Source organism: Python bivittatus, unplaced genomic scaffold (assembly GCF_059951505.1).
Source record: "Python bivittatus isolate LINGU-HERP-01145 unplaced genomic scaffold, Pbiv_v1 ctg000000_np1212, whole genome shotgun sequence".
In the NCBI taxonomy this organism is placed as follows: domain Eukaryota; kingdom Metazoa; phylum Chordata; class Lepidosauria; order Squamata; family Pythonidae; genus Python; species Python bivittatus.
This window is the reverse complement of record NW_028277028.1, coordinates 5,480,350-5,505,523: the sequence shown is the minus strand read 5'-3', so window position 1 is coordinate 5,505,523 and position 25,174 is coordinate 5,480,350. Positions and strand designations below refer to the sequence as shown.

Sequence of the window (25,174 nt, the reverse complement as noted above, 5' to 3'; positions counted from 1 at the left end):
AATTATCTGTTAAGTGTAAAGGTAACATCTCACGGTTTCAGACTAAATATGGGGAATTTATCCTAGTTTTGGTTACTGTCTGGAATAAGGAATTTCAAAATGTAGCTCCTCTTTGTGTTCAATTTGAAAGCTATTATCTGACACCCCCTCCCCGAATCCTGATAAATTTTGGGGTTCTTGTTTGAGTAACAGTGTTTCAAAATGCACAATGCTGTAAGACTTCTCTGGAAATTATTGAATTCCAGATAAAACTTTTGCTTGTTTATCCATGAAAAGCCTACATTATGGGATAACATCAGTTTAAAAATAGTGCCTAAATCTGTTTCCTAGGCAATGTAGGCCTCTCATAGCACTTAGATCAACTGAGGTCTGAGAAAATTTGTTAAAAAGCTTTTGAAGAATCAAAAAACAAGTCAGAGTTACTGAGGCATGCTTTTTGGCAATATATTCAACTTGTAATTTATTTTGTCCAGATGCTATTGTAGCTTCTGAAGCTCCACATTGTTCAGAAGTTGTGGAGGATTTATCTGTGGCTTCTAAACCAGAATTTATAGGAAGCAGAAGGGCAAAATCAATGATGAAGTTGATATTATTTATGTGACTTTTGGAATAACAAGCTGAATGTCACATTCTGATAAATCAATGCAGGATGACATTGGTCAACTGAAATTGGATTTCTATATTAAATGAAGTTAATAACATGAAAAACTTATTTTGGACACTGGATGTTAGAGAATAATTCACAGGGGTTGGTTACCCTGCTGTTGAGGAGCTGAAACGTTAACCTTTGGTGTTCTATTATTGTTTCACTTGGGGCTGGTATCAATAGGATTGTTAATAGACTGTCTGGATCAGTTGTGCCTATGTTCTTCTTGGCTATATCCCCAGCATTGGGAATCTATCCAAATATCAAAAGTTGTGGATCTTTTTGAACATTGGTGTTGGCTAAAAGAATTATTATGCAACCCTGGAAGGAGGAACCTATACCTGATTTGTCAGACTGAAGTGTTGTATGTCACCATTTGAATTAGTCTTCTTTTTGAAAAAGGGGAGAGGAAGATTTTTGAGCAATACAGTAAACATATTTTAAAGCTGTACCATTTAAGTTAAAGGCCCCCCTCCCCCCTTTTTTCAACTGCTTATACCTATTAACTTTGTGGCTATGTAGACTCTTTAATGCTGTTGCATGCATTTATATTTTTTTATTAGTTTGCATAATAAAATTATTTTGAAAGTTAAAAGGAACTTTGAGTAAGGAGGACCTCTGAATTCCTTCAGCATATTGCTTTCAGATGTTATGTATGTGGAAAATCTACCACTCTTCCCTGTCAGAGAGCTGCAGCCTGGACTTTGTGCTTTTCACACTCCTGTATTTCCGAATATATCTCCTTTGGCCCTGGTACACCTGCAATCTGAGACAGACTGGATTCATACAACACGATGCTTGTTTAACCATGGTTTATTATAGCCCCATTTTTATAGCCTCTGAAGCTAAGATCACATTACCACCTTTTTGAAAGTACAATTTTTGCTTTTTATGGGAATAAAACTAAGTGTGTTTAATTCATGTTATGCTTAATACACTTATTTTCCACTGCATACTCTTCCTGGAACCATTCAATATTATAGGGCCAAAAAAGTTGCCCCTGCCAATTAATAACATTGCTGCCCCACTGACTACTCCCCTGTATCTCAAAGGCCATTTTTAAAACTGAACGGCAGCTTCTGGCTACAAAATAGGCCCTTCCCTACTTACTAAATTCATATAATATGCACAATTAAACCTAAACAAATACAACATGGCATAAGGCAATATGTTAACCCAGTCCCCAAGCCCAGGACCAAGTTTTGGTTACTGGTGGGAACTGAGAACATGGTGTCACTGCTCTTGCAAAATGGCTGCCTTGGAGTGCACAACCAGTTACCTGCATCTGTTAGTTCTTCTAGACCAGGGTTCTCCAAAGTGGTCAAGGGTCAATGGGACTATCTAAGGGGTTGTTGTTGTTCTTCTTCTTCATAGTACTATTAGTTAAAGTAGCATGTATTGAATTATTTTCATATAATGAATGTTTGGGAGTTGATGAATAATCTGAAACTTCATGAAGGGGTGGATGAACTAGTTTGGTAACCCTGGTTCTAGACCCTCCTTGTGCAAAACCCTCCTGACAACCACCATTTTTGTTTAGTAGTAAATATGGTCAATGACCAGCAAGGGCAGCTACATATCATTTTTATTTCTAAGAAAGTTTAAGGATCCACAGATATGCTTGGAAATACAGATAATGCTTAAAGTCTGGATTCTGCACTGTGACAGCCTACATTTTAAAAGTAAAATAAAAACATTAAATGATTCCATTCTGATGGCTTGATATAAAAATGTAAAATGTTATTTGGGCTAAGGACTCTGGCAGCTGCAAAGAAAAGTATCTGTGGGCATATTGTTGCTCCTGGGTACCATGTTGGGGACTGCAAGCCTAGGCAGTTCCTTCTTTTTAGTTCTTTTTAGAAAAGTATTTCTTCCCTAGAAATGCAACTTTTGTATTGTTTGTTTGTAATGAACTATTACCATACTTTTAGTATTCTCACCAGAGACCATAGTAAAGCGTTAAAAGCTGTTTATTAAAATCCAGTTAGTGTTTCAAAAATCTATATAATGCTACTGTGGTACATGCAGCCCAGAAAAGTGCTTTTGAGGAAACCATATGTAAATTGTACATTTTCAAATATTTTATTTTGTTTGACAATATACTATGTCCTCTCTATTGTGCCAGAGATGTTTTGACCTGACATACATTGATATGGCAACAAAGGGTTAAAAATATTTCTGAAGGCAAGCCCACAAAAAAAAATATAAGAATATATACAGGAAAGACTTCTGTATGAAGATTTACATTATAAAGGCATAACAGAACTGCCTATGGCAGTGTTGTCCAAACTTGGCCACTTTAAGATGAGTGGACTTCAACTCCCAGAATTCCCTAGCCGGCTGGCTGGGGAATTCTGGGAGTTGAAGTCCACTCATCTTAAAGTGGCCAAGTTTGGACAACACTGGCCTATGGCAAAATGAACCCAGCTGTGCAGCTGCTCTCCTTTTAGCTACGAAGAGTAGCTAACCTTGACTGCATGGCTTCAATATCTTCCTCTTCATCATCTACAACAGCTGCTGTGGCCCCTTCAGGCTCCTGCTCTGGAAGGGCATCTGTAACTTTACTAGGTGCTTTGCCCAAGGCTCCTGCAGAGGTAAATCAAAGCAAGCAGCTGAGCAACAAAAACAAACACTGAAATATACAAGAGTCAACTTACAACTCCTCCAGTATTTTATTTATTTATTTTTCAAATTTATATATGCCACCCATCTCACTATACAAGGGACTCTAGGTGGCATTACAGATAAAAAACTATAAAATCCTAGAAAAAATATATGTTAAAAACTACAAAAGGTTAGAATTAAGCTAAAAAGTTAAAACTACAATGCAAACTAAAAAGGTGGAGAGAGCATCCCCAGGCTACCAGCTATCTCCAGTGCTGTGAACCCCCGTTGGGTCCTCATGCAAGCTGGCAGAGCCAGGTCTTAACGCTCTTTCAGAAGGCCAACAGAGTGGGGGCCAATCTCACCTCTGGGGGCAAGATATTCCAGAGGACAGGAGCCATGGGAGAAAAGGCTCTCCTCCTGGACCCCACCAGTTGAAACTGTCTAGGTGAACAGATCTGTAACATACCCTTCCTGCCGGACTGGGTGGGACAGGTCAATGTAATGGGGATAAGATGGTTCCTCAGGCCCATGCCATGAAGGGCTTTAAAGGTCATAACCAACACCTTGAATTGGACCCGGAAGCAGACTGGCACCCAATGCAGCTCACGCAGTAGAGGTGTTAGAAGCACAGTCCTAGAGGCACCATAACTGAGAGCATCAAGCCCTATGGCACCCCACAAAACAAGGGCCACAGGTTGGACCTCTCACTGTCAGGCCCAGCCCAAGAACAACGATGAAATGGTCCAGTCAAATATAGTTCCTTTATTTGCTTACATCTCAAAGACAGAATCTTGCCAAACTAAATCTATACTAAAGCAACTAGTGGATATACTCTGGGAGATTCTAGGGAGTGGCTACCCTGAACCTCTTACTCTTCCCATGCTCCTCCTGTGGGCTGTATTGTCTTTTGTCTTCTTTCCCCTGCTGGAATGCAGCCCCTCCTTCCTGATAGCCTTGATCTCCCACATCACTCTCCTCCTCATAGATATATTCCATCACATTTGCTCCCTGTCAACATCAATTGGGACCGGCCTTGGAGGAAGGAAGTGAACCAGCACAGAACTGTGTCCCCCAACTCCCGCAGCCGACCCAAAAGGATACCATGGTCAATGGTATCAAAAGCCGCTGAGGTCAAGAAGAGCCAGGATGGATGCACTACCTCCATCCTGGTCCCACCAGAGGCCATCTAAAAGTGTGACCAATACAGTTTCTGTCCCACATCCAGGCCTGAAACCCAACTGGAAGGGGTCCAGATAATACATTTCATCCAGGATCCTCTGGAGCTGCAGCATCACCACCTTCTCTACCACCTTCCCCAAAAGGGGGAGGTGAGAGACTAGACAAAAATTGTCCAGAATGGTGGGGTTGAGCAATGACTTCTTGAGGAGAGGGCGAACCAGCACCTCTTTACAGTGGAGGTTTTCAATCTAGCATTGTATATTACCAAAATTCTTCATGGGCAGAATCAGACTCATCCTGTTAATGGGCCGGTTTCAATGAAAGTGTTGCTCTCCACTGCAGAAGGTACATTTGGGGAGGTACCAACAACGTGAAGAAAGTAGAGCCCTTATATGTCTAGGCAAAACAACCTAGGGAACTAGGTTTTAGCCACAATAGCTAAAATCATGCATGCAAGGTTTTTAAAAATCTGCCTGAACTTAATGCAAACCTCACAACCAACAGGCTGTTAGAACTCTTTTACTGAAAGTGGCCATTTCCCCCCTTATTATATTAACACAATTTGTTTCTGAGTACAACTCAATTTATCAGTTTTTAATCTTTAGAACTACAGCCTGCCATTAAGCAGCAACTCTTTCCACATGACATAGTCTTGGAAATTGAGAATGATACTGGCACTTGAGAGGCATGTTTTCAAATTAATTAACCCTAAAAACACTGCCTATCACTCTCCAAAATTAAATTTTAAATATATCTTGGGATGAGCCCAGCAGTCCAAATAACCAAATGGTGCAAAGACGACACATGCATTTAAGCAAACAAGCTCAGAAAAATTAAATAGTAGGAAAAAAAGCAGTAGGCCACTGGTTCCCTAAAGAGGCCCCTTATATCCCAACAAATAGTCTTATGTGAGAACCAACCATTATTAAGATAAAGAAAATTATGAAGACAGAAAAGAAGAACACGTGAAAACCACAGCAGAGCTAGACTGAGAATGTAAGCAAGTAGGAAACAAAGAAGTTTCACAAGGAGAATGCTTCATTGCCAAGAAAATCTAGAAAAATAACTTTGCTTGCTTAAAAATATTTAGCAACATTAAAAGTCATATGATTCATGCAGCTCAGGCTATCAAGATGAAATGAGTTATTTTCCATGTATTTTGCTTGTATAGGATATTGTATACAAGTTCCATGTTTGAAATTGTAAAAATACTTCTCTTCAGAACACCTCATTTAGAGAAGCCTCTAGATTAGCGCTTCTCAACTTTGGCAACTTTAAGATGTGTGGAGATCAACTCCCAGAACTCCCCAGACAGCATAGGAGCTGAAGTCCACACAACTTAAAAGTTGCCAAGGTTGAGAAATATTGATCTAGGTAATGTGTGATTCTCATTGTAATGGCTCAATTAACTTAAGCTGCTGTTTTTGCCTGTTTTTATTTGTTGTATTGCTTTAATAAAAATGTGTTCTTTGGAATATATTTTCCTGCTCTTTATTTTTTATTACTGAATTTACTACAGCCTATCAATAAAGAGTATGCAATTTCTGCTGAGGATAAATTCATACTAGAACATAATCTTAGGCCAAAACAAAATTGGAGCTGGATATTTACTTTAAAGGAATGCAGTCTGTTTCTAATTTTAAAAGGCTAAAATCTCAATTTTATGAAATTTTGGCAATCTCACCACCAGACTGCCAAAGTTCATGTGAAATTTCACCACATTTTGGTTTTCCCACATGAGATTAGAGAAAACTCAGCATGAGAGCAAAGAAGCCTGGTGAGATTTCAAGAGATTTTAAAGGGGGGGGGGGTAGCTGGGCACCTATGGCCTGAAAAGATTACTGCCCCCACTATAGATAATTGGCAGTCAGTGAACAGTAATGCCCAGCCCTTTCCCTCACAAAACATTTCTGGCATCCACACAATCAAAAATGAGTTTTTAAATGAATCAAAGAATCAGCATGGCAAAGAAAAAAGACCTATATAGCCATTAATAAAATATGATTCATAGTAAGGCTATATGGACATATACACCCCCACTTACCAGCTGTAATTTCAAACAAAATTTTGTCAATCTCCATCTCTGCTTCCTCTTCCATTTCCTCTTGGTCTTCCATACTTTCAAAAGTGTCCTCTAGCATGTCTTCTATGATACCTGCCTAAAAGATGTGCAGAAATTAGATTATGTTATTTATATGTACACAGTAATATAATTACAAACAAGTCCTCCCAATTACACCTTAAAAAGATCTACCCAATTACATGAAGTTAACTTCACCAACTCAATGGACTGGAATATATGGCAAGGATTTGCTCTGAACTGATCTTAAATCTACAAAGGAAAAGGGCAGGTGAGACCAGGAAATCAGGAGACACAGAAACAGAGAACCCATAATCTAAATCCATTTGCATCTCTCACATAGTATGTTACATTTTAAATGTCTAAATAATACACCAATTATATCTTAATGAACTTTTAATCTTACCTTCATCATTTCTTTGGACAGCTCTCTCATTGTAGCCTGAATTTCAGGGATTTTTACTAAGTTTTGCATGGCTTTCATGACTTCTGTGCTCTTTTGCAGGGAGCCAGCTACTCTCAGGACAGCTGCCAAGAGAAGGCATGGAAGGCTTTTAAATCAAGCTGAGATCAGTGGAAGACCATCTTTGGCACTGAGGTTGTTCCTGGCCACCAGTTAAAGCTTCCTATTTAATTCAGAGGGAAGTGAGGATACTCAAGATTACAAGATGCTCATCTTTTTCCTCACAGTTTAACTTGATAAAAGCCCATAAGAATGAATATAAACATAATGTCTCTAGAGTTCCAGCTTTTTTCCAATTGTTCTATCACATTTTAAATTATAAAATCACGGTAAAATAATTACAACCCATAAAGACAATAATGCACAACAACTGTAAAGTGCTAAAGTTGGTTTATTATTTTGCCCTTTCAGTAATGTTCAAACCAATGTCATTCACAACTAATATAATCAACCATCAATAACCATCATTTGTTTGGGAAAGGACATGCTGAAAGAGGCCTGATGGTCCGGCGGAGTTTTTGACTGCCTCCAATTTTGGATCTCAGGCTATCAGTTGCTCCTTTCTTGTTTGTACCCATACCGCCACTTTGAATGTAAAGGTAAGAGAGAACTCACTTCTTGGGGAATTCCTGGCAAATCTTATGTTTGTCTGGAAAACTGGGAGACAATTAGGTTTATAGGTTGTGGAACTTGCTGTACCCGGAGACAAAACAGTCGGGTGTTTCCCACAGGGGAACTGGCATTATAGGGGTCTGATCAACCCCATGGTAAGTATAGTGGTTGGTGTCTAGGGTTTTAGGGTTATTTCTTGGATATATGACACCCTGTTTTTGATTTACTGAAATGGATTGGTTTGCTTTGCTCCTAATTAGTTTGTCCTGTTCTTCCGTCTTGTTTGCATTGTTTGGTCTCTGTTTTCTTAGTTTGTGTCTAATTGTTAAGTGTCTACCCTGTCTTGACTAAAACACTAAATGGTGTACAACCCTGCTTTGCTGGGTCAGTTTGTTTACTACTAAGGGACTCCCACCTTTCTCGTACATAAGGGTCGGCAGGATTGCCGAGGTGTAGGGTTCCTTGCCACTGCTGGCTTGCACACTGGGGAACGGCCCTTTTCCATAGATAAGGATTGTCTTGTTGACAAGGGTCAATTTCCCCGATTCCCCGGAGTTGTGCCCAGGAACAAAATAAATAAATAAATAACCTGGCTGATTGAGGTGTGTGTTGGTCCTTCAATAAACTCCCTCTGTGGACCAGGGCTGAGCGAGAAATCAATTGCAGCCGTACCCAGCCCCCTGCAAGGCCAGTGGTCGATGACCAGGGGTGTCTGTAAGGCTAGGGCAGTTGATGGAACTGTTGTGCCTTCACAGATTGGGTGAAAGAGAGTGTGTTTAAAAATTTCATGAATTTGGAGTCTGTCCCTCTTCCGGATGTGTTGGTTTTGTGATTGCCAGTGTTGGTGTGAGTGCTGTGGTTGTGTTCACTGTGTGGATTGTTGTTGTTTCCATTCAGGTTGCAAGGAAGAGTGTGATATTGTGATAACTGAAGATCTGGAACCAAATTACAATGGGATTAAAGAAAGAGAAGGAATGAAAAAGTAAATGTTCCCTTTTTGACGGTTGTGTATGTTTGAGATGCATCTAAGGTACGAAGTGAGTGCGGAGTCCCAATCTGCGGTTCCGTTCTTCCATGAGGAAAACGGCCAGAGACGGACGAAGCGATTGTTGGGAGAAGTGATTGATAAAAAGGGAAGTGTCAAAGTAACCACAAGCATTTGTACCTGACTAGGAGAATTCATTTCCAGTCTGTCTGTTTGTCCTAATATAACTTGTGTTGTCTTGACTTTTGATTTGGGCATTTTGTAATTGTCACTGTTTGTCATGGGGAATTCAAAGTCTAAAATGGCTGCTCCAGACAGTGTACCCCTCCATTAAAACACTTTTGGAAAAACATTTTTTAAAAGGAAAACATGAATAACTTGCAAATGGAGAAATTCTTCACTCTATAACTTTTTATTTTTTAAACAAATGCTATTCAACTTCCTTCCTGCCCAACAGAAAGAAAAATTAGCGCTCTGAATTTATTAGTTTTTACAGTCTGCCAAATTATTTTTATTCTTTTCATATTGTAATCCATGATCTTTATTCTTTGCTGCTTAAACGAGGTCAAAGGCTTCTTCCAGAAGCATTATTTCATTTGATCATATTAGAGAGAAGAGAGATAGCACTGCAGCACCACAACACTGTATTTCAGCATAGGTAACCTGAGACTGAATAGTACACTTTAAGTGTGCCTGCCCCCTTTCAGAAATCCAGTTAATAATGCAGAAGCAGTATATACCAAGTGGGATCTTAAGATGCAGGACAGCACATGTGTACAGAGATTAGTAGGAAGACTTCTCATTCAAAACACTGTATTATTGGGTTTTGTGAGTGTGTGTATTAAGCTCCCTATTACATTTTAATTAATGTATTTTATTAATAATTCTGTTAGTGTCTATTATGAGAGGGTCTAGTTATTGACCTCAACGATAACCTTACCTAGTTGGTTCTTCATGCCCATGAGGACTGAATTCATGTGGGCTTTGGAAGCATACAGTTTACTCACAGCCTTCCGTGAACGGATCATTTCCTTGGCCAGGACAACACACACATCTTTTTGCCCCTTTTTTGCAGCATCTTTAATTGATCTTTTTACCTTTTCCTCTTCTCTCTGAATATCTGAATTTGAGAAAAAAATATAAACAGGATTTAAAAGCAATGAGTTTATCTCAGGATTTTTAAGAGGAATATTTCCTGACATCACATTAACCTGGGAAAAACAAGTGAGATTTTCTTGTCACCAAGATCTACTCCAGCAGCAAGATCTGCCGTTAACATTGAGCATTCTTCTTTACATGTGCTCTTCCCCTTCCCCAACTGTCCCCTTCAATCTTTCCAAGCATATGAAGTGGGATTTTAGCAGCAATGCTTGTTGGCTTGTTAGAGATATATTCTGTCTTTTCTCCAGGAGCTCAAAATAGCTTACATGGGGATTTCTCTTTATTTTATCCTCATAATAATGAACCTCTGAAGTACTTGGGCTGAACTAGAAAGACTTTATATGGCTAAAGGTAGGCTTGAAACTGAATCTCCCAAGTCCTAGTCCAATCTTAACCACCATCCCTGACTCTTAGGTCTTAATGTCCAGTGTGAAGTCTAATCCTGAACTTTTCAAGAAATATTTTCCAAGAATACGTTGACACATATTTCAACTTATTTTGGAAGGACTTAATGGCCACTAGTATCTAATATATGTCTTGAAGAATCTAATAAGAGGTACAGTCAGGGCTACTTAGGAATTTACCTGGATCAAATGAATGCAGGTTGTGCATAGCTTGGTTCCAGGCTGCACTGGAATCAGGGAAGCATATGAAAAAATGCAGCTGTGAGAAATAATTTAATTGCTCTAGGACCCAAATGTGTGGAAGTTGAACTCACAACAGATAACCTAAAGTTAGCTACTTATGACAGAATTGTAAGCAAAAATTTTATAACACTAATCAAATTAGAAATAGTTATTTAACATGTTACAACTTTCATTCTTTCAGAGAAAAAGTGTTAGAATACAGACCTCTAATTTGCCTATCGATCACCCTCATTTCTTTCCGTATTTTCAATGACCACTCATTGACCTGAAGATGATATAAATATTAGAAATAAATTCAAGAGATTGAACTCAAAATTAATGAAACTTGTCATTTAGGGGATCTTTTCCAGTCAGGCAACCTTCTCCAACTTTGGTCCTTCCCAATGTTTTATTTCAATCATTCCAGGGATGATGGGAATTATAGACCAGAAGTCTGGAGGGAGATGACTTTAGAGAAGGCAGCAATAAAGCTTTTCTCCTCAGGCAAGACTACTATGATGAAATCCAGCAAGAGTCTCTGTGGGATCTACTTTTGGCTCTGAGGTCACAAATACTGAAAGGCTTTTGTGTGAGACATCTACATCCTGTTTTGCTACGACAAGTTCTTTCAGACAGAATAAGGAAGGGATGCATATTCACATAAATAACCATACAACTTTGAAATGGAGCTCTCTCTCAGTGTAGCTTAATCATTTGCATCTGCTTATCAAATCAGAAGGATTATGCTTTACACATATACTCCAAGAATATATGTGAGGTAATAATCATTTGGGCCCTCACATAACACTAAGTCAAAATTTGCTGGATTCCATAAACCACAATAAATCAAAATCAACTATATTAAAGCATAGTGTTGCATGAGCCAAGCCAATTGCTTGCTCTGCACATAATCACTAGTCTGAACCACCTTACCAAATAGGGGATATGAATCATAACTTATGCTCCCGACCTGCGGAAGCACACGGAAGTGAGAAATTTCTTTTCAGTAAATTATGTAAACAATCCCGCTTCCAAGTTGTCCTTTAATAAGCGCACAAGAGCTACGCTGTGGGAAGATGTACACGGACAGCCGCCCTTCCTGTCCAACTTCACTAAGGCTGACACGGGGAAATGACTCGACCGCCCTCATTCAGAAGAGCGCCGCTCTCTGCTCCGCGCAATTTAAACAGGCGATGCGTTTGTCTTGAATCGCCCGGCAGCGGCGATCACAACCAGACAGATCCCCTCGCCTGGTCTGGTGCCTGCCCTCCAGCCCTCCCGATGCTCACCCTCCTCTTCCGGCCCATCCAGTCCCGCCCTTGGTCCCTTGAGTTCTCTCCCAACGACCATTACCAGTTCTTTGGGCGGCTTTTCTGGGGTCTTCCCAAACAACCCCATCTTCGTCCAACGGTCCCTAACTCGACGCTTCCGGCTTCCGGTCCCGGCAGCGCTTTCTCCGGGGGAACCAGGAAGTGGGGTAAACCATAGAGAAAAGAAATTTTAGAGCGATGGTCCTCGATAGCGACGTTTCGCTCCTCAAATATAGATAGAAAACTAGGGAGAAAGGCGGGTTGTAATTTTAGCAATAGCAGCATAGCCCCCTTCTGACAAAAAAAGCAGAGGTAAGAGAACTGTTTTACTCAGGGAAAACGCTTATTTGCTTGTGTTAGTCTTCGAAACTGCGAAAATTGCCGTGAATATTGAAATTTATACTGTATCCACATTGCTGCATGGGGTGAGCGCGTGAAAGTGTATCGAGCTCATTTTGGATAGCTTTTCAGTGGCATTGTGCTCATGATCTACTTACCCGCAATAACCACGGCTACTCAATTCAGTTAACCCCGTTTTTGGGTACAGATGGCACACTGAATCATAAACTACACGGACAATATGCCAAGCTATATTGGTTGGCCAGGCGGTGGTTCAAGGTGTTGTAAGAACACGGCCAATGAGCTGAGCTGATTAGGAGTAATGGCGAGGCTAGCTGAGGTTTCAATTCCTAGGAAATCCTAATCACAGCGGCCGGTAGACGGCAGCAAAAAAGCTCTTCCGTAGCTCATTGTTGCCATCGGTTGATCACTTGGATTTTTGCAACCCAGGTCTGATAACGCTGATACAGCACTGCTCAGCGTGCAGATAGTCATGAATGAGTTCACTGAACATAGTGAGGCTGCTCCTCATGGTATTCACGAACCCTTGAGCTTGCAGAAAACTAAAATTGGGTAAAATTGGTTGCCACACAATGGTGCCAAATGGTGGTGTCATGTATGCTTATATGAAACTCTTCTTTGACAAACAAATGAATACACCCCTCTCCTCCTGCCAAATGAGTCAGTTTGTATCCATGGCCAAAAATGTGTCAGGATAAGAAAGAAAAAACACTTAACATAAGGTTATGTCATATGGGCTGGGGACTAGTTGAAGGTAGCGCTATGGCTTAGCATCCAATGTGAGCCAGTGGATTATGATTCTTTTCAGTAAACCACAAAAAAAGTATGTTATGTGAACATACTGTATATAACGGTATCCAAGCTCACTCAGTACAAATCCAGCATTCAGTCTTGTAGCCTTGTGCTCCCTCTCCTATATGGAAACTTAAAAAAAAAAATTAAAAACCCAAATATACTTACAAGAAATAAGGTCTGAATGGGCAATGTAAAAACAATCATTTTAAAATAAAATTGATGCCAAAAACAATAGGATATGTTAGATACCCTACAACTATATTGAAGAATGGTCTTTTTATTAATTCTTTTTTTCCAAAGCAATTTTATTAAAGATTATAATAGTAAAAACTAATACAAACTAAAATAGATAGGAAAATACAGAGAAGAAAAAGGTGCAAAGGGAAAAGAAAAAAAGGAAACAAAGAATAGAAAGAAAAAAAGAAAAGAAAGAAAAATAAGAATACAGTACAGAAAAAGAAAATAAATATATAAAGAAGTGACTCCCAACCTTCATCACAAGTATAAACAATTTTAGTAACTTTTTACTTACTCTTAAATTACAACAAATGATCTCTTCTTCCCATATCTTATCTATAAACAAATCCATAAAGCATTATCATTTCAGTCCTGGTGCCAGTAAAAGTCCATTAAGGGTTACCAGAAATAACAACATATCTATTTTAATCTTGATCAGATAAACCAACTTTATATTCCTTCCTTTTACTTTTAACAATCTTTAGTCCATTTATATAACTTGATTTCTTTTCATTTCTTCTTTGTCGCTTCTCACAAGATTCTTCAAAGCTTTAACAAGTCTCTTTTGTAAATCCAATGTATAAAAATTAGTCACTCTCTTGGTTTATTGTTTGAATGTCCCTTTTAATTACTAAAACATCAGCCAGTTTCTTTTGTATGTCCAGTGTAACATTTTTCCATGTCATTCTTGTATCCTGTCATTTGTATATCTACTTTCAACTCAGTCTCTGCCTTGTCAGGTACAACCTGTTCCTTTTCCATAATATCTTTTAGGCACAGTCTATCCATAGAGGCAGATATCACTGTTGACATTATTAATACAAATTTCTGATTCCATTTTTCAAAAGTATCCTTCAGTATTTTCAGTGTTAGAATATATTGTGCCATTCTGTAACTGTTAGTCAAGTTTATGTGTTCTTCTCCTTTAACTGAAATCTTTAGTTCCCTCTAGTGTCTAATTTTTAAAATCTTGGTTTTTTTTTTAAATTCAAAACAAAAACATTTTCTCATGGGAAGGAGTCTTTATAATTAATTCTAAAATTTTATTTCAAATTTACCTGGACCCTTAGCCCATTTGCAGCTTTCTAAAATCAAAGTTTTAATCAACCCTTTGCTGTTTCTTTCCAAAAAAAAGTTTTTTTTTAAAGTTCTTAAGGTTGTAGTTAAAATTTTCTTTCATTGAGGATTGAAGGCAGACTTACCCGGTGTTTTCAGACTTGTTGCTCCAAAGGTTTCTAATAGCTGAAAAGTAGTTAATAAGCAATTTCCAAATGTGATTAGAATGTGAATTTAGTACACTTTTAAAGACTCCGACTGCAGTTTGAACAAGATGGTTATTCCCTTATCTCCCAGTGCTCAAAACCTGCCAGAGACCACTGTCTTGCAATCTCCTTGCGAGGAGCAACTGTCTGGAGCACTTGTGAGCAATCTCTGGTCCTCTCTTTTATCTGGAGAGGTTTGGGGAGCCAGTCTACTCACCAACTTTTTGTTCTTTGCTGCAGTTGTCTTCAGTCCACCATTTCTTCCTCTAGAGGTCTGTATTTTTATTAATTCTTTACCACCCAGATGCCATATGGAACAGGGCAGAACTGTCTGGACCACCAAATTCCCATCCAATCAAGGAAAGGTGGGTTGTTGGCTTTGCAGCTCCTTCTCATAGCAACAACTAACAATCAGATACATTAACTAAGAACATGGATTTGGACGCAAGGCACTAACAATTTGTTTTCTTTCCTTTTTGTTATGGGACAGAAATGAGATATTTTTGTTCTTCCATGTCCAGGATAGCTCAGAACATGATCATGACTGAATGACATTTTTTTTGCACTCTCCTTCAGCAGTTCAGGATCAATGAAAGTAAAGGTTACCGTAGGCTAGTTTCAAGCCACTTTTCAGGGGTTGAAGAGTGGAAAGAGTGGCAGGATGGAAGTCCTTTTCATCAAAGACAAAATAACAATGCATCAGTAGGCGAGTGAATAGAGCAAGCAGGGCTCTTTCAGGTGGCTGCATTAAAGGACTATCCACCAATCCTTGAGTAAATAGAAAAGTATGCTGGCATAAATGGTGCAGTCCCCATTGCCAATCCTGCCACAGTAAAAAGGTACTGTCCTTATAGATTTGATGGTTTTGTTTCCCCTCCTATCAAATGTCACCTGCCAATGGGAAAAACTACTACCACTCTCAATGTGGGATAGGATGGGGTTTGACAACAGTAGGCAGGTGCTAGGAATGGTGTGCTTAGCAATTTGTAAGTTGCTGAACTAACAGATGGTAGGTACTAAGTGGGGGATGTGAGGTGAAGCAGGAGACTACTCTTGATGTTTGTGCTTGGTGCAGCCCGTGACCTGTTAGTCAGGCAATTTCTGAACACACATTTAACACTCTTCCAAAAGAACACTAAATCTGTGTTCAAAAACAGCCTGATAGATCATTGGCACAGAGGAGGGACATGGGGTGAAATGGGAGGGATTTCTCCTAATGCTTGGAAGAACTCCTCTGCATCAATGACTTGTAAGGTGAGCAGTTTCTAAATATGAATCTAGTGCTCTTATGAAAGAAGAGTGGAGTGAAGTGGGAGGGAGGGAACAATTTAGAACAAGCATACTCCATCCTTGATGGAGGCGAAGGAAATGTTGGGGCTGGCAGCAAGTGACCTAGGAGTCCCAGGCTGATCTCAATGCAACAGCATCCTGAAGTAACCAGTGGGTGGTTGTAGAGAACACACTTTTGATTGACTCATGTGTAATAGCAACAGTTATCACCATTTTAGCTATCTGACTTCACTCATCAGACAGGATTGGAACCTATTGGACAAGCTCACAAGAAATCCAAGAACTTCTTATATGTAATCTTTGTTGATGAAGATTTGAAAGCTGTAACAAAAGAAAATGAGCAACCACTGTCTTTCAGGAACAAGCCCTATATAGAGAAATGATATTTAAATTATCTCGCATCTCTTTCTCTTCCATCCCAAGTCTTTAATGGGCTCCATGGCTGTTCTTTTGCACAGGATGGCCTGTTTTCATCCTCACAGTGAGAACTAGCTTTCACAGTACCTAATGCTGTCTAAGCCAGAATACAGTAGGCAAAATGGTGTCATTCCCCTAAACATATGTACCAATGATAGAAAGAGTAATAGAAACTACAGCTGCATGAAACTGGTGCTGGAAATAAAATGATCAATTAGGGTGTCAATGTGGTACAGTACTGAGAGTCCTCAGAAATAATAAAAGTTGTGAAAATAGTGAAAAATCTAGCCATAGAAAACCTGTTGTCAGCAGAAGCAGCAGGTCATCAACTGGTGACAAACTACAGTAGCAAGTTACACTTAGCAAGATTCTCTTTCCTGGTTGAAATCAACTGGCAGCACCAGACTCTTTTTTTGAGAGTGCTAATTTACCTGTATTTAAAAGGAATCAGCCTAAGACTTGACAAACACTATGAAAAGAATGGGTCAGGCATCCCTAGGTAGCTTTCTCTGCAGAAGCCAGGTGTCCATTCTAAATGGCCATGGAACATGGTCCTGAGCTACCAGAGGGTAGCAGTCTGAAATGGTCAATAAGAGCTAGGTAGATCCCAGCCCCTGACTACAGCATCAGCTGCATCATTTTGAAGCAATTGTATGACAGAAATTAGGCTAGGAGAAGGAAAACACTGCTATAAAACTGGAACAGCTAAGGATATCTTTAAGCTGCCTCATCTGGGGGTGCAGGTGAAAGTAAGGCAACATCTAGCAAAAGAAAGTGGTTCCTAGTGCCTGTTCATGTGGAAGTTAAGGGGAAGTGAGAAAAAACTTGCAGACTGCATGCAACTGAGCAGAGGTTTTGAACTGAGAAATAACCATTTTACTAAACTGAGCTTTGCTGACATCTGAAGTGTGTTGTAAGTTCACAAAGCACGCAGTAGTAGATGTAATAGTGGGAAATGGAAGGAAGGGGAAGTAGCAATCATTGGGAAGTATTCAGTGGGGAAATAGCAGCTAAGATCCCTAGAAACTGGGAAAACATGAGACTCAGTAATATTTCTCCCTATAAAAGGAAGGGGGAAGCAAACAAACAGATGGAGACTAGTAAAATTCCTTTCATTTAAAAAAAAAAGTCAGTACTGTATACAACTTCTATTTGTTCTATAGAAATGTTTACTTCTGCAACTATATAGCTTCTCTGACCTTGCTAATACAGTATATCCCCCCCCCTTTTTTTGCTACTGTATTGTGACATTTTAGCTATCAAAATGTCAATATTCATGCCTGAACATTAAACCAGAAAGAATGACACAAATGCATGGATAATTGCTTTTCTTTGTTTGTCAAGGAGAATTCAGTTTTTTATTGACCCTCATCCAGCCCATTAATGCTTCCAAGAATTTTCACTGCTTTATTAGAATATAGTGAAAACTAGAACTGGATGTTTCTAGCATCTCGCCTCTACAGAGCAGCAAAAATTCTAAAAGATCTTTTGAAAATATGGGTTCTTTTACTGCCAAAAACATTTCAATGAGGTACATTTCAATATTTGTGAGGTAGTTATCAAAAATAATTTTCTAACTAGTTTAACTTTGTGTAAAGTCATTTTTGCTTAATCATGGTTTACTGAAATGACCACATTGGCTGGATTTGCACCATTTGCAATGTTATGAACTACAGTACAGCTTTGGATTCAAAGGGAAGAGGGTGCTTCAGAGTATCTGTCGGTAGACAGCCACATGATCCCAGCATTGACACAGCTGCTTTAAGGAGTTGCCAGCAGGGGTTATATAAGCCCCAAAACACCTCTTTGTTGCACAGTACTATTATAAGCCATAGTTTACTAATAAAAATGGCTAGATTTACACAATCCTCAAACAAGATAAAACTAAACATATCACATAATGCCGTAGTGCAGTCCGTGAACCAGGACCCTGTATCAATACAAGTTTTCCAGAATGTGAGTCACATCTTTGGATTTAATGCAAATAGGGCTGTAGAGCAAATGTTAACTATGATAGACATAGTTAAGAATTAACTATGATAGGCATTCCTAACAAATATTGCCTGACATTTTAGTTAAATACCTTACTTGCAAATAATGCCTCATCCTACCAACTATGACAAAAAAAAGAAAAGAAAAATGCAGTGTCAATTCAATTGCTTGCACTAAGATTTTGCAACATTCAAACTAACCTTTTGGCCATTCTGGATAGAAATTATGACACTTCTTTTATAGTCCCAGTACATCTGAAGGACAACAGAATGGGGAATACTGTTTTTAGTCATGCAGCATGGAACAAACGTATTCTCTTACTTGAAACAATTGGCCTTCCAGGGCAGACTATATAAGGATATAGTGGCTCAATATTTATTTTGCATAGCTGCAGCTACAGTTCTGCTCTGCCCAGAAGAATGAAAAAAACAAAACAAACCCTATAACAAGGCTTTGGGGAAGCAGAAGAAAGATCCAGAATGCTATTCACAAAATTCAGAAATAGAAAATGGCTATTCATAAGTCATAACATAGTTTGTTTTAGTTTAACACAGTGATGTATAATTTTGGGGGGCTGGGGCAATACACAGTCTTTGACAGACACTCTAGAAAAGTATAGGGTAGTACAAATTTGGTAACAATTTTTAGAGATTCGGGGCAGCTGGTTCTAATAGTTTTGTAGGCCACAAACAGCTGTGCAGTTTTAATTAGTATACCTGTAGCTTAGCATGTGAACCCAATCAACTGTGATTTATTCTGTAAAGATTGTATTAAAAGAATATTGATTTATTCAACAAAGCATGCTTAAGCAAACTATGGCTTCAGTCTGTGAACACACTATTTCTTTTCATGATAAAGAAGCTTCTTGTGATCAGTCTCTATATTTAAATTTAAAGCAATTTTAAAGTCATGTTTTGTTGATTTTCAACTATAATAGAGTAGAAAAAGAATAAAACAAGCCAGCTATGAACAGTAAAACACAAACATAAAATACAAATGTCAGCATAGGGATAAAACTTTCATCTGGCAGGCAACATGTGTCAAGTTTGATGCTGGGTGAGCCTGCTGGGGAAAAAATGCCAGAAATGAGACATCAGAAACAGGTGAATTCTGAACAACCATTTAATTTTTATCAATTATGGCAACAGATTTGCTTATCTGACTCATTTTTCAGGAGTTAAGGTAAAAAAATGGTTGAATAAGCTTTATTTGGTATACATAAAGTACCATAAGATGAACATGACACTTTAAAGAATAATTTAAGGAAAAGAGACAGATTTGGAAATGGCTAGTAAACTAAAGGTTTTGTCTGAGAAGTGGAGTTTCATTTTTTATTTTTGCTTTGCAGAAAGGATAGCATATAAACATAGCAATTTTTCAAATGGAGATAGAAAAAAATACAGGCACAAAAATGTTAAAATGATTAATATTACAAATTATTACTCTTTTAAAATAATTTATTTTCATGAATTTGTTTTTAAATGTATACTCACAAATAATATATTATTCAACAGAGGTGTGCTGAACAAACTCTAAAAGAAACATATAAATAAAACAATTATTTTTGTTAAAATTTCCATGTTCACCCAAATCCTATTATGTTAAACATTTGCAGAAATATACTTTTGTTGACAAACACCTGATTTTTGTGCTTGCACAGAATGCAAACAAAAAACAAATATTAATTTAAATTTCCAAATGTTGTAAAGGAAAGCTGTAATTGTACAAACACATATTCATTATTTCAACATACAAGGCAACCAAATGATTCTGTCATCAACATTAGCATCATGTTTATTTTACTTCACTGCACTAACATTTAAACTAAAACTTCAAACCACACAGTCTGTTTGTGACTAACATTTAAATGGCAAGCAGTAAATATGTAAGAAGATTACAAAGGACATTATTAGTATACAGTTAAGACAGGCTGTGATTTGATAAAAGCTGATGATGTACATATGGCTTCTTTTTCTTGTAAGATGCCCATCTACACACAGGGCAGCAATGTCGCCCCCCTACTAGCCACATCACAATGCAATTCTGGTGAAAGACATGGCCACACGGTAAGCCCATTAACAGACACCCATTTATGAAATTCTCTAGACATACAACACATTCGGTACAGTGCAACATCCCAGCAGGCCAAGCTGACCAATCAGGCTCCAAATCTTCTTTAGTACTGTATGATCCATATGACTTGGCTTTGGCACACAAGCAGGTCTCAGCACTGCAAAAAACTTCTCCTTCACAGTGATTTAGAAGGGTTCTTTGCTCACCCTCAAATAACTCTTTACCATTATTTGGAACATCTTTGCATTCACTATCTGAGTCATTTTCACTTTGGGAGAGTTCCATCATTTCCTCTTCTGAATGTCCATCAAAACATTTAAATCGCCACATAGGTAAGTTTTTGATATAATCAGTTGGTATCAGAGGGTGAAGCCACAAATCAGGGAAAGCTAAGCGATCAAGAAAGAGATCTGGGTCTTCATCCCAATCAGATTCAAAGGGGAAATGCTGAAAAGATGTGATTGGATGGAATAGATAACTAGTGTACCAGTCCCAAAGGCTTGACAGCCACTCTAAGTTATTGGCATTTACTTCATCACTGTTATTATGTCGTCTTTTTTTCTCAAAATAATCAATTAATAAACCATGTCCCAGATAAGTGCTGAGGAACAAGGCAGGGTGTGATGAGTAGAACATCCAGTCAGCTCTTACCCATGAAGCGAGAGTCGTTGTATTAGAATAACGGAACAGTTTTAAACTATATTCGTAGAAACTATCTAAATAAGGTAACTGCAAAAACCCCAGAACTGGTAGCCAAGAAATGATTAAAAGAGAATTATATGTCCCTAAAGTGCTTATAAGAACTACAAAGCGCTTTATAGTTGCACCTTGGGTGATAAATAAGTCCATCCAAGCCATCAAATTAACTAAAACTAAACTTAAAACAAATAAATCATTAACCTCAGGTTGTAAAGAACGCAAGAAGGAGTCCATAGCATGAAGGGATATAAATTCACCAGTGTTATTTCCATACCTATAAATACCTTCAGGAGTTCTAAGAATGTAAGATGGTGTCTTATAGATGCCCATTTCTGCGATGTGACTCTTGTTGTCCCAGTTTTCTACATTCACAAAAATAAACTCAACTCTGCCAGTAAATTTTACACTTAGTGCAGAGAAGAAAGCTGGAGGCTGGTCTAATTTAGCAAACAAGTATATTTTCACCCTATACTGGTAATCTTTATTCCATTCTTCTTTCAAGTGTTCTGATTTGAAGATTGTTTTGATTCGAGAAGCAGCATGGGCTGTTATCCATTTGAAAATATGCTCTGTTTCAATTTTACGTCCACTATATTCTTTAAGCATCACTTTCCCTTTGGACGTACTTGTTTGTGGAACTGACATAATTAACGTGGACCTTACCCAACCTCTTCTTCTGCAGTATCTACAAAGAAAACATTCAGTTAAACTAAATAGTACTTTAAAAAATACTGCCACATTCCTTATAGACTAATGGTAGTGTATATTCTATATTAATCTGTAGATTTAACATTTCTAATATAAGCAGCACCCCATTAATAGCCATTTCAGCAGAATTAGAGAAAACCCCACAAAAATTCTGATCTCAGAATTTCTGAATTCACTTGATTTGAGTAGTGAGTAGTTCTGCTATGAAATGGGAAGGAGCAGAACTGTAGTCCATGGCAGCTTGGCAAATGCCTATTTTCAAAAACAAAGTTATTAGAAGTGCTTTAAAAAATCAAATATGTCACAAGTTCAGAAACCAAATTCTGGTTCTGAAAACAGGTTCCTGCCAGCTATTTCATATTAATTTTTAAGGCATGAAAGAACAACGTGGGCTGTACTTTGGGGCATGACCTATGGCAGAGTGATGGAGTTGGAGCAAAGTCTAGGTAGCTTTGGAGGATGACAATGAAAGAAACTGGAGGATTACCAGGGATGGATGATTGGTTAAACTATGGTTTAAAATATTATTGAGAATAGCACGGTTGAATACAGTAAAGCAAATCTGAAAGTAGCTCAGAGGAAAAAAAAGTGCGATGAGAAATAACAGTAGAAGAGATGGCAACAAAGATTCAGAAGAGGATAGCATTAAGAAAATATTACAGGGAGTTCACAAAGACAACAGGAAGGGAAGATGAGAGAAGAGGAAAGGGAAGGTGCACGGCAAGAGATAGGGAGCCGAGAAGAGATGGTTTCAGTATAGTACCATTTAAGAATGTAATGAGGCGACTAATGGAGGAAAGGAAGGCAGCAGAAGGCGTCAGAACCAAGAGATATATTTTTGAATTAAAAAAGGATACTTTGGTATGTAGATTCCTGAAAAGAAACTGAAGGTGAATATAATCAATCAACTCCAGAGATACTCAGTTGTAGAACAGTATGAATAGAGACACTGAAGGAATGGTATGAGCCATGACTGGGATGAAAACAGCTTTTTGGAAGAGCACAGAAAATATGTGTTGGAAGAAGCATGAATTAGAGGTGAAACTGTTGTACGCGCAACCGTTTTTAGGGGAAAATGCATTAGAGAAAATGGACCAACTGAGCAAAGAAAAAGGCCGAATGTGGGAATGATGGTCTATGAGCAGTGATGAAGTAGTGTTTATTTTCTGGTAAGAGCTGATTAAAGCTGAACTGAATTAGTGGCAAACTGACAGATGAACTCTGCTTTTTGCAATTCAGAACTGGCATAGATAATATAAAATATTCCCCCCCAACTGAAAAATAACTCTTTCCCTCTCTGAAACTATTCCAAAATCTAGAAACTCTGCATGTTTCACCAATAGCATAAAGAAATAGCAAGGATCCCTGTCATCCATTTCTGCTATTTTGGATTTCTTCCACAGTCTCTTGGAAGGTCCTAGCCTGAATCCTGGCACATCTTCATGATTTCTGGAATCCATAGATGACAATATGCCAGGGACAACCCTTACTGAGTATTTTGCTGTGGAAAAATTCATGACCAGAATCCTTGTTGATAGCCAAGTTGCTCAGTCAATATTTTGAACCACAGAATAGTTTCAAAGATAAATAGCACTTTGCTTGATTCAAAATGCAAATGAGTGAAATTTATTTTCCAAAATTTTACAACTGTAAATGTGAAGTGTGGATGCCTATTACTTATTGCTAAACAATCTTTTCCCCACTAATTTTTCTTCTAGCTGGGCTACGATATTTCAGAGAACATACCTGGGGTCACTGGAGCAATTAAAAGTGCCTGTACGTATACCAAATCTTGATACTTTCTTCACCATTTTCTCCCAGTGGACTTTTCCCATTAAAGGGCTCCTGTCATTTGCTATGACCTGTTTAAAAAAAGAAAAGAAAATTTACATATATAACTGGTCAATGATTCTGCATACTTTGTAATAATCTGGCTTAAATAAGATCTTTGTTATGCATTTTTGTTCAATTCAATTCCACTTTTCAACAAAACTGTTTACCAAAATAAAGTTCATATTGATCAGAAACCTGAATTTTATCAGTTTTCTTCGTCACATATACATATATAGTTAAAATATATGTCTGAATTTTGGGGGTGAATGGAATTTTTTTTTAAATTATAAAATAGTCAAATACAAAAAAAAAAGTCTACATCACTAAGGAAGGATGAAGAATTATACTCTGAAGAAAAAAAAAGTAATTATAGTGATTAAGATAAACAAAACACAGAAACCCCCCAATTAACAGTAAAAAAATCCATGTAACTATAAATAATTATATAAAATAACTTCAATCATTACATTTGTCATTAAATCTAGACCATATAACAACATACTGTGTTGTCTTCTCATATTTAGAACACAAGAGACTTTTAAAAAATTGATAACAAACTCATATCCTGGATACATTCCTAAAAATTAAGAGAGTAACTTTCTTTCCAATTATGTAAAATTATCCTCTTTGTCATACTCCAGCCTTGACAGAGTCAGAGCTCTTCATGAGATGAAAAATTCCATCTTTTTAGGAATATAATTCAACAACACACTATGATATTCCTTCCTAAAATTATAACAACATATAGAGTGATCTGAAGCCAAACCAGAAAAGGACCACATATTGGGAGTTAAAGAATTTTTAAATTTCTTACATCACCCACATTAAAAAAATCTAAAGTCCATCAATTTTTAAACATACTTTTAAAGATCCAATAAAATATTTTTCTGATGAATTTATTTCAAGTTTAAATCATAAAAAGTATATATCACTTTTTTTAACCTGGACCCATTATTTCTTCAAAATTGAATATTACAATTCTTCATTCCACAGTTTGAATATATAACTAATACTTCCATTTCACATTTTAATAGTTTATAGAATTTAATTGTTGATTTTTGTTAAATTGCTGCATCTCTTTAAGAAGCTAAGATAGCAGGTACCTCAGAGATTGCTAAAGCATCCAGGCCTCACTATGTTTCAACTGTATATGCTGTCAAGTGGTAAGTGAAACTCAAAATGGAATCTCTCAAAATCTTTAAAACAACCCTTAGAAATCAACTGATTTAAAGGATGAATCCCTTGTTTAGCCAAGCATTCTGACAGAGTATCTTCTCTGCAAATTTCAAATTTGAATTATCTCATGAGAACAACTTTGCATTTGATTCAGGATCAAAACCAAATTGCTTACCTATTAATAATCAAGTATGCCTAGCAGCTTTCAAAACAGGAAATGAAGATTCCTTTATTTATTTATTTATTTATTTATTGAGGAGAGGAGAGGAATACATAGAAATTATGAAATATAAATAATCAAAGAATAATTTAAGATACAATTAAAAGAATGTAGACACTATTTCATCTCACCTTCATGCTTATATATCAAATTGGATTAAAGCAAATATAAATATGCCAAAACTGATATATTTGATTATTATTAAAATCAAATTTTAGATCAGTTGAGATAACTATATAATAAAAATAATCACAATTAAAGAGTTTAGAACCCTTATTTTAAGAGAACCCAAACCTCAAATGTGGAAGCAAGCCATGCACAAACTTGTATTCCATAAACAGTTTTCAAGTTGAAACTAACAGACTGTTTTTCATGCATGAGGTTATTTTAGATATTGGTATGTACTATCATATTTAACCTGTCATTCCTGTAATGAAGGAATT

At 37.6% G+C, this 25,174-nt stretch overlaps 1 protein-coding gene and 1 long non-coding RNA gene across 5 annotated transcripts in view; one reads left to right on the top strand and one right to left on the bottom strand.

Annotated features, from left to right (window-relative positions):
- Positions 1 to 1,441: 1,441 nt before the first annotated feature.
- LOC103048383 (charged multivesicular body protein 3) overlaps positions 1,442 to 25,174 on the bottom strand; it is a 44,244-nt gene continuing 20,511 nt past the window's right edge. Inside the window, exons 1-7 of one of the 4 annotated variants that reach the window (XM_088139278.1) lie at positions 11,713 to 11,852; positions 10,585 to 10,645; positions 9,513 to 9,692; positions 6,919 to 7,040; positions 6,477 to 6,591; positions 3,048 to 3,232; positions 1,442 to 2,935 (exon numbers count right to left, since the gene is read on the bottom strand). In XM_088139278.1, the coding sequence (XP_087995404.1) occupies positions 3,093 to 3,232; positions 6,477 to 6,591; positions 6,919 to 7,040; positions 9,513 to 9,692; positions 10,585 to 10,645; positions 11,713 to 11,757 (663 nt within the window). In that variant the 5' untranslated portion in view covers positions 11,758 to 11,852 and the 3' untranslated portion in view covers positions 1,442 to 2,935; positions 3,048 to 3,092. Of the gene's footprint in view, positions 2,936 to 2,999; positions 3,233 to 6,476; positions 6,592 to 6,918; positions 7,041 to 9,512; positions 9,693 to 10,584; positions 10,646 to 11,712; positions 11,853 to 19,136; positions 21,480 to 23,248; positions 23,365 to 25,174 lie in introns of those variants that run through there. The other 3 variants (XM_088139354.1, XM_025166304.2, XM_088139163.1) reach the window with 3 other exon arrangements.
- Positions 11,926 to 23,321, top strand: LOC148217209 (uncharacterized). Its single transcript, XR_015795915.1, has 3 exons — positions 11,926 to 11,981; positions 14,628 to 14,688; positions 23,221 to 23,321. It is a non-coding gene; the product is annotated as an uncharacterized LOC148217209 (long non-coding RNA).